Genomic DNA, 10,473 nt, shown 5'->3' with positions numbered 1-10,473 from the left:
AGCATCCTTAATACATCGCCGCATTAGGCATATCACTTTACAAATACCCGCTTTAATTTCATTGGTGACTGGCTACCATATTGTCACTATCAAGCTAATCAAATTGTCTTTGAATTTTTTAACCCGCCCACGGGCTAATAAATCCCGCCCCTGCTGTTCCAAATAGATATATTCTATTTGCACTGACTTATTGGGACATTAATCGACAAAGTCCGGTTATCGATACGGAAAATAACGATGATCTAAACGACGATAATACACAAAAAGTAAATCATCGTGAAACAAGTCGCCGAGTGGGTTTTGCGGCGAGATGGGAGGAGCAGGCGGTAGATTTCACTCGAGTTATATATCTCATCTGACAACTTGAAGTTCCTTTACTTCGTGTACTTTCTGACTTTATCAGTGCCGTCTCAATCGTTGATAAATAATTTAACTTATGTTTCAATAGAGCGGGGCACTGATTACATCTGGTGATAAATAAGTCGAGAAAGTATTGTACATGATAAACTTTCTAAAGACACTGCTTTTATCGTAAGATGATCGACGACACAATCAGCGCTCGAAGCTGAATGAAACATTTACGCCAACAGTGACAGAAACAAACACTGATTTAAACGACATTGACTTAAGTAATAATTTACGATGCCTATCAATTGTTTATGTTTTTGTGGTAATTAATTTGTAAAGGTAACGTCATTATTAGTATAGTAGAAAATTATTTTTTACTTCATAAAACAACAACAACTGCTGCCGAATGTCGAATACTTACACCGCCTGGATACTTGAGTTTGGGACAATATATTTCCCATCGAACATATGAACACGTATTAAATAAAATATATCAATTACCTAATAACTTGTCTATGAACAACATATACGCATGGTATATTATCGTACATAAACTTGTAATAATAACACAAGAGCCAATTTCTTGATTCCTTTGTAGTCAAGATAGGCGGAAACATTTGCATTATTCAAATGATCCTATTTCATGTCAAAATATAACATTTGTTCTTTCTTGGGACGTTCAAGGACTTACAAATATAAAAATTAACGATGAAGACTTCTTAAACTACATTCGTAAATTTGATATTATTTTGTTCTATGAACCATGGGCTAATAACTCAGCTTGTTATGACATTGGTGGCTATAAATGTTACCTTTTTAACAGGAAAATTCAGAACAAAAAAACAAAACGCTCTAGTGGCGGAATAGCAATTTATATTAAGCAATCTATTGCGAAGGAAATTTCTATTGTTAAAAATCATCATGATGCAATTGTGTGGCTTAAATTAGATAAGCTTTATTTTAATCTAACGGAAGACTTTTTTCTGGCTAGTGTTTATATCTGGCCTGAGAATTCCCCTATGTATAATATTTTGAATGTTAATTTATTTGATATCTTACAAAATGAAATTAATCATTATTCAAACAAATGGTAAAGTTTTTTTAGCTGGTGATTTGAACGCTCGAGTAGGAAATAAGCGAGACTTTATTGTATGTGATCGCACCGTTAATCTGTTAAATGACCAATCTTACATAAGTGATTCTCAACTTCCACGAAATTCAATGGATTTGCAAACTAACTGTTTTGGTACGAAGCTTCTTGACATGTGCAAATCGCTCTCATTGAGAATAGCTAACGGTAGACTTAGCCATGACAGTTTCGGCGCATTTACGTTCATGAATTCACGTGGTTCAAGTATCATTGATTACTTGTTACTACGCGAAGGAAATTTTAATCTTATAAAATATTTTAATGTTGAATCTCACTCAGAATGGTCAGATCATTTCCCTTTGGCATTCAATATCATGTGTAATACTTTAATATCGAGAGGTAATAATGAATCGACTACAACACGTCTTATCTGGTTAGATCAGCATCGAGACGAATTTCGACAAAAATTAATCGCAAATGTACATGTATTTAACAGTATTGGCGATGATCTTGATTGTAATAACGTTGACAGTATTGATTATTGCGTGGACAGATTTTCGAAAATATTAAACGAAGCTGGTGAGGCATTATTTTCTAAGACTTTAAAAAGTGGGAAATCTTACACTAAAAATACATTATTTAAGAAAGCAGAGTGGTTCGATAACGACTGCCGTCTAGCAAAATCTGCCTATTTCAAAGCTCTAATGGAATACAATAAAAGCAGATGAGATATCGATAGAGCGCTTATGTTAAATAACAAAACACTGTACAAACGTACTGTTAAATAGAAACGTCAGCAACACAAAAGCAAAAAAATAAAAGAAATCGTTAGTCTTAGACACTCAAAACCTAGAGATTTTTGGAAGCTTTTTAGTAAAAATAAAACTAACATAAGTGATTCTTTGTCCATTGATGATTTTTATAATTATTTTTACTCTCTCCAGAACGATTTAAAATACGTAGATCATATCCAAGCAGAACAATTTTGCAATTCTTATAATTTTAACATAAATAACGGCAGATTTGAAGAACTAGATGGTCCAATTACCACTGACGAAATCGATAAGGCAGTTAATCGGCTTAAACGTAACAAATCGTGTGGCTGTGACTATTTGTTAAACGAGTATTTCATCGAAAGTTTAGATATATTATCACCACATCTGTTTAAGATATTTAATGCTATACTGAATTCAGGTCATTTTCCTCCAGAATGGTCCAAGGGGTTCATTGTGACTGTTTTTAAAAAGAATGACCATGACGATGTACGTAATTATAGGGGAATACTCTGGTAAGCTGCATGTCCAAACTTTTTACGAGCATTCTTAACAGTCGTTTAAATAACTGGATTGAAAATAATAACATTTTAAGTGACGCTCAATTCGGCTTCCGAAAGGGCCGCTCGACTACTGACGCTATTTTTGTACTTAATGCTATTATTCAAAACGTCGTGAATTCTAACGGACGTTTGTACTGTTGTTTTATCGATATGAAACGTGCATTTGATTCGGTCTATTTAAATGGACTATGGTATAAGCTTTACAACGCAGGTATTAACGGTAAATTATTAACGCTCATCAAAGACATGTATCATCAAGTTAAATGCTGTGTAAAAAAGTGTAATTCATACTCGGATTTCTTTAATTGTGCGATTGGACTCAAACAGGGAGAGGTACTCTCGCCGGTGATGTTTTCTCTATTCTTAGATGACCTTGAACTATTTTTAGAAAAGGACGTAAATTCTGGACTTTCATATGATGACTTGATATTTATACTTATGCTTTTTGCTGATGATATGGTAATATTCGGCAAGTCTGTAACTGACCTCCAACAAAGTATTAACAACCTTAGTGAATATTGCGATCTTTGGGGTCTAGAAGTTAATATTAGCAAAACTAAGGTTATGGTATTTAGAAAAAGAGGACCGACTCTTAACAATGAAAAATGGTCATTTAAATGTGAAAAGTTAGATATAGTTGACGACTTAAATTACTTAGGAACAGTTTTTAATTACACGGGTTCGTTTTTACTAAACGCTTAATCTCTTTCTGGGAAAGGACTTAAAGCCCTAAACGTTTTAATTAAAAAAAACTTGATATCAAACCTAGTATTGCTTTTCAACTTTTTGACGCATTCGTTGGTGCGACTTTAAATTATGGTTGCGAGATATGGGGATTTGATAAGTTAATCGAAATAGAACGTATACATCTTAAGTTTTGTAAAAGGCTCCTAGGTATAAAAGCATCTAGCAGCAGCATGGGAGTATATGGGGAACTAGGAAGGTATCCACTTTGCATTAACAGAAATGTTCGTATAATAAAATACTGGTGTTAACTTATCAAAATTGTATGAACGTTTCAAAAGTATGAAATTGTGTAAAGGTAATTGGGCTTTAAATGTGAAGAAGTTATTGGATACCTACGGATTTTCATATGTATGGGACAATCCCTCTTCTGTCAATCTCGATACCTTCCATATTGTATTTAAGTCAACTGTTTTTGACGTTTTTAGGCAATCCTGGTACAATTCGATTAATAATAGCAACTCATTAATGACATATAAATTATTTAAATGTACCTTTGAGTTTGAACCATATCTTGATTATTTGCCAAACAAATTGTGTATATGTGTTTCCAAATTACGATTATCGTCGCTCAATCTAGCAATTGAAACTGGTAGACATAACAATATAGAGAGATCACAGCGAGTATGCGCAAAATGTCAAGTCAGAGATATTGAAGACGAGTACCTTTTTATCATGATATGCCCAGCCTTCAATTCACTAAGAAAAGAACTAATCAAAGCCTACTATTATAAAAGACCAAGTATGTTTAAATTTGTTGAATTAATGGGTACTTCAAACAAAACACAAGTAAGGAACCTGAGCAAGTTCATATGTAGAGCCTTAATGCAGCCCCACCCAGCTAACTAACCCTGGGTATTCAAATATTAACTAATAAATTTCCCTTCACCTAGTAGTTGGGTAAATAAACTCGTCTTTTTAGTGTTTGATGGCCGTACTATGTTCATCCTCAACATTCGTCTGTACAAGTTCTTATTACATTCACCTTATTCATCATCTGAATATGTTAGCCTAGCGCAACTTAAATACTATTGTTGCATATTTTGTAAAATGTTCAAAAAATAATCTAATTTTGTACAATTACCTTTTGTTTTTAATTTATCTATGTTGTACAGTTTAGTTTATTTCAAATACTTCACGTATAGTCTTAACGTTCCAATTTTACTTATCTTGAACAAATTTGTTAAAATATTAACTAACTAATTTTTCTTCATTTTTTATATATCAAGTTGTCTTGTATAACGTTTAAATAATTGCACTATATTTATGGTTTGCATCCTCCAAAATTCTATGAAAGTTAATAACAAATAATTGTTTTCATCATCTGTATATGTTAATCTAGCGAAACACGAATACTTTTTTTTGTTTCTTATTAATATTTGTAAAACAAATCTTTATTATGTACAACTTATTAATTAAATTCATGTATGTATGAATATGATCTTTACGCGATCAATATGATATTTAAATATTCTTATTTGTTCTCACGTCGACATAATGCTTTGTATAACTATTCTGTAAATGACAAAAAACTGTAAAGTTTACGTCAATAAAACATTCCGTCTGTCTGTCTGTCTGTATTATTAAGTAAAAAAAAGCATACTATTTTTACACGTTCGTGCATAACACCTGGCTTGGCCATTCAGTCATCATGAGCAAAACGATGGGTACCCGAATAAGAGTAAGCTCATATGGTTTTGCCAACGTAATGGTTACCACTAATTATAATTATTTTATCATTAATTATTCGCGGGACTGTAAATATAAACTGCCGTTTCCATAAAGGTTGCCACTTATTATAAGATATATATACTTAACTTAAAGATACAGCAACATTTTGTTTTGATAATAAAACACGTTTGGAAGCAATGGGAGGAAAACCCATACCCTGTTTCTGTCTTAGATCAGAGATTGGGTTCTTTCGGAGAAAAATGTAAATTATAGCTTAATGACATGGAATTATGTATAACCTATTCGGACGTGTTGCAGTCACGTCACCAATAAGGGAAAATTAATTACATAATATCGATATAGTTATCAAGAAAACTTCTTTTAGAATATGAATAAAAACAGTTTTCGTTTTTTTTCACAAGCAAACATTTTATTGATTGAGCTCGGCTATATTATGAGATATGAGCTGAAACTTTGGCAGCCATATCCCCTCATACTGGAACATCTTCTCCAATAAGGAAACACCTGACTTCATGATTGCACACAATGGCCGGGGGGGGGGGGGCGTCATAAAAAAATTACAAAGACCTATAGAATACACAGATTGGAAACTGTGCGGACTGCACAGGCTAATATAGGACAAAACTTTACGCACATGCATTAAACCCCCTTTTCACAGAGCGAGGCTCGTTTGAGTGAGTTTGAAGACAGGCACTTATTGAAAATACAGCTCATCCTGACTTTACAATAATCTAATAATATCCACACCCAATTTAAATGTAGACTGCATATCTAGATCTAGTGATATCTATGTAGCATATCATTTATTGAAAGTGAACTCCAAATATAATTATGGATAGTAACACTGACCCAACTTTTATTAATAATCAACTTCTATCACATAAACACACTAATGGTGGTTTATAAAAAACAAACAATAAAACTGTCTGCTGAGACTGCTGTGGTCGCGTGCAGAACAGCAAAATAGAACGCAACGCCTACTTTGACGGTAAATTTGAAACAACCGCTGGCTGGCTACTCACAGATTGTTGCAATACTACTGGAGACTGACCCTATATCTGCACCCATATTCAACCACAAATTTTTAGACTCAAGTCTAGGAATAAAGAATTTTCATAAAACTGTAATTTTCTAAATATTTCTATTGTTGGGTCTTAGTTAAAATGTAACACCTCAAATGTGCACCTGTACAAACTCTGCACTAAGGATTCTTAGTCCATTCTTTATACTTAAGTTTAAGAATGGGTTGGTGGACATGGGTCCTGCTTTCAAATTGATTTCTTGCAATACATACAGATTGCTGATAAACACATTTGGTGAAGTGTATCTGTATTGATTAAATTACAGCTAATATTCGATTAAACGTTGCTTTTGTATAACATGATCGTCTAGAACGCTACTGATATGTGTGATGCGAAGAAAAAAACATGGCTTATTTGATTATGTCATTCAATCTTTTAAAGAAACAGGGCATTTCAGACAAATTATTGTAAGCCCCGTTTATTATTTTTAAAGCTTTGATAATAGATTGACACAGTTACGCGATCATTTTAAAATAAGAAAGAGGTCAAAGGTATATTAATCACAAACCATTATTGTGTTCCGCTATTGGGGGATTTCCGCTAAATTTGACTCGAAAGTACACTTTTTCTGATCCCCATAGACCCTAAATTACTTGCATCTACAAGGGAAACAACTTTGAAAGGCTGAACATCTGAAAGACTGTAGTTGCCTCCCTTGAAATGATCCTTGACATCTACCTGAAAGTATGATACCAATCAGAAACACACGCTTCAAAGTACGAACATATAAATATTACGCGCCTGACATATTATCTGATGCATAGTCATGCTTAGCTCTGTTTAATGCGCTGATGTAATGCTGTCATATTTTGACGCTTTTATTTTGTTTTCAAGCACTACGATACAGTATATAAAACACACACTATTTTATTAGCTTGAAGATTATGCAGGGATTCATAAAACGAAAACTATCTAGCCCAATTCATTCATTCATACATTCATTCGTTCATTCATTCCATTATTCATTCGTTCATTCATGCATTCACCAGCGTCAAAAACAATCGCATCTCATTTCATGATGCTCACTGGCATGGGCCAGGAGTTTTATAAAATAATTTAAAATGTTTTCAAAAAACGAACGCAACAGTAATGTTCTTAATTTTTGGCAATGAATATTGCTTTATATAAAAAAAATCGTGGTTAAACATGTTAATATTTAAAACGTGCTAGCTATAAGTGTCGTATGTTGTAACGACGTATGCTTGTAACGACGCCTGTGTAAAGGGAATCGTAGACGGAACCCGCAGACGGTAAACGCAAACCGCTTAAATGACAATCGGCCTAAATCTCGAAATAAATTCTAGTTCGTTATAAAACTCATCCTATTCCGCCGAATATCAATGGACGCAATGGCTTTACATAAGTCGAACCAAGTCAAGTCAATTTTATTGGCAAATACATTGGTACGTAGCCAAAAAGAAAACATAGATGTACATGTAATGACGGTGTAGAAAAAAATACATAAATACTACATTTGTTGAGATAAAAAGTATGGTATATCATGGTTATGAATTAATACTAAAACGAAAATACAGGAAACAATCAGATAATAACAATGCTTTTCTTTTCTAACTTTAAACGATGCGTCAAAGAAACAACCAAAACAAACAACAACATCGAATTGAAATATGCCACATGAAAAAGCATTAGGGTAAAGTTTCAACAATTAAGCGGAGAAAACATGGGCCTTCTAGATTCCGGTTAATCAACTCAAACAATGTCAGTTTCACTCATACAAATTTAAAGATCTAGCTTGATGGTAATTGTGTCTATAAAGTGTAATGATCGCGATTTATTTCAAATGTGTTGTAACAATAATTATTACAACTACTCTTCCCATGGCATTTTTAAGTGCTGACTGAAAGCGAGATGAAAATGGCAGCGCTAGTCCAAAAGCGACGCTACTAATGTTCAAGATGATAAAACTTGTGTGAACTGCATAAAAGCAAATCTTGTGTCAAAAGAACGTTGGAGGAGCGGATAGGAAATGTATGTCTTTGTCGTCAGTGTCACGAAATCCATTTACTTCTGTTACGCGAATACGTCGTATAACTGTTTTGTGACAAATTTAAGTCACTTTCTAGTTTACGCCCTAAGCACTCACACATTAAAGTATCCTTTACTCTCATATAGGTCCTCCTCATAGTATCTTGTCTTTAACGTTGAACCTTCAACAAGTGCTGGAACGTTTATGTTTTTTTTTCAATGTTTAGAAGTTGTTATTTATTTGATAGTTATCCATGTGTTCGTTGGAGAGTAGCTCATGTTTATTGATGTTTATGATTTTTAATTACGTAACACACAATTATGTTAGTTTGTTTATTGATTAATAGTAGCTTTATCAAATGTTTTATATGCCGCTTATTTTTTAATAAAATGTTAACATTTAAAGAACAGCATGAATAAGAGTTTTTTTGTTTCTTTATACATAAAGTAACATATTTTAGAACAAGCGCACGTGCATAATAACAAATCTTAGCAACCAATCAGAAGGGCCGATACTATGAGACAATTGTACATAAACCAGGTAACTACAGGGAGCAAAGTCTTTGAGTATTTTATCAAAACAATGCCGATCCAAATGCAGTTTTCGTTGTTATTTTTAAGAATACACATTTAACTATAGGTTGACGTATCAAAAATGCGTGTTTTTGTATACGAGCATCAGGTGCTCAGACGACGCTGTGCACTAATACAAGTTGAAGTGGGGTGTAACCGTTATAAAGGGCGATTAGTGTAAACAAACAAGACGCTCGTGAAACACACATCACAAATGTCGTTCATTCCCGTAAGCCCAGAGAGTCATTTTCCAATCCAAAACCTTCCATATGGAGTGTTTTCTACTGCAGACAATGTGAGTAAAGCTGTCATCACTTTATTAAGTTCATGTAATGCTGTCTCTGAAGAGATTTTGCGGCCTCGCGAAAATATATGTCATTAATATTTTTTGATGTTTGCAAATGCAATACACATTAATCTTCACTGATACCCATTGATTGATTGTACTGCATATGCATATTTTTATAGTTATAGCATTTTTACTAAAAAAATAATCTACAAAAGTTGTATCAAATATTGTCAAGGTCATATTTCTGTTCTGACCAATGAACTTAAAGCCTTAGACACACATTTAGGTTACGCTCCACTATTTTTTTTATTTTTAAACATTTATCATAATGGTCAGAATACACTAGTTTCCATATATAATTCAATGTGAAAGCAACAACTTTAGGCAACATTTTGCGCAAAGAGACCCCCATAACCATACCTTTTCTTAAAGGCCATTCTAAGCGGAATCGATTTATGCAATAAAAAAGATATGTCATGTTCAATGCAAGAAAGAACTTCATGAAACGGTTATTTAGTGAACTGTAACCTATAAGACAAGGTTTACTGTTAACATTGCGAAAAATAAGTATTTCTCGATACTTATGAATCTATTTTCTATATGCATGCCAAATTTAAGACCGATCTTTCACGTTGAAATGCTTTAAAATGCATTTTATTATAAAACCTGGTAAGCCATCTGGCTTTCGCGGTAGGAGCTTTGATTAATAAAGGGCATTTAGGAGTAAAAAAGATAACCGTTAACAACAAAAATCGGTCATAATACTGGAATATTGTTACAATCTATGTAGAAAAAGAAGTAAACAATCATCAAAACATGTTTATGAGTTATTTCAGCACAAATTGTTGGGATCCGAGATGCTCAAGACGAGATTTTGTATGTTTTTTTCTTCTTATTTTCCTCTGAAAACTCTTTTTTGTCTTAAAAACTCTATGCTCCTAAAATTAATGAAACAAACGCAGTTGCTCCGTGAAACTTGCCCAAACGCGTAAAATCCCGCCCCAAAAATGGTGAATTTCTGTAAATACAGCTCCTTTGTGACTGGGCCTTGTTTGCCTTTAGGTCAGGATATTCTAAATAGTTTCCCTATATAATTCAATGTGAAAGCGACAACTTTAGGCCAAAATAAATGCAACATTTTGCACATAGAGACCCTCATAACCATACCTTTTCTGAAAGGCCATTCTAAGCGGAATCGATTTATGCAATAAAAAAGATATGTCATGTTCAATGCAAGAAAGAACTTGACAAAAATCAAAATCGTTAGTTTTTGCAAATTTTTTTCAGACCGTTTCTTAGTGGAATGTAACCTTTTTCAGTGCGATGGTTTACT

General features: G+C 33.4%; 1 protein-coding gene across 2 annotated transcripts in view; it reads left to right on the top strand.

Annotated features, from left to right (window-relative positions):
- The first annotated feature begins 9,008 nt into the window (after nt 1-9,008).
- LOC127841559 (fumarylacetoacetase-like) overlaps nt 9,009-10,473 on the top strand; it is a 106,040-nt gene continuing 104,575 nt past the window's right edge. For both annotated transcript variants that reach the window (XM_052370479.1, XM_052370478.1), the window contains exon 1: nt 9,009-9,146. In XM_052370479.1, the coding sequence (XP_052226439.1) occupies nt 9,066-9,146 (81 nt within the window). In that variant the 5' untranslated portion in view covers nt 9,009-9,065. The remainder of the gene's footprint in view (nt 9,147-10,473) is intronic.

Source organism: Dreissena polymorpha, chromosome 8, assembly GCF_020536995.1.
Source record: "Dreissena polymorpha isolate Duluth1 chromosome 8, UMN_Dpol_1.0, whole genome shotgun sequence".
Taxonomy (NCBI): Eukaryota; Metazoa; Mollusca; class Bivalvia; order Myida; family Dreissenidae; genus Dreissena; species Dreissena polymorpha.
This window is presented reverse-complemented; position numbering and strand designations above follow the sequence as displayed.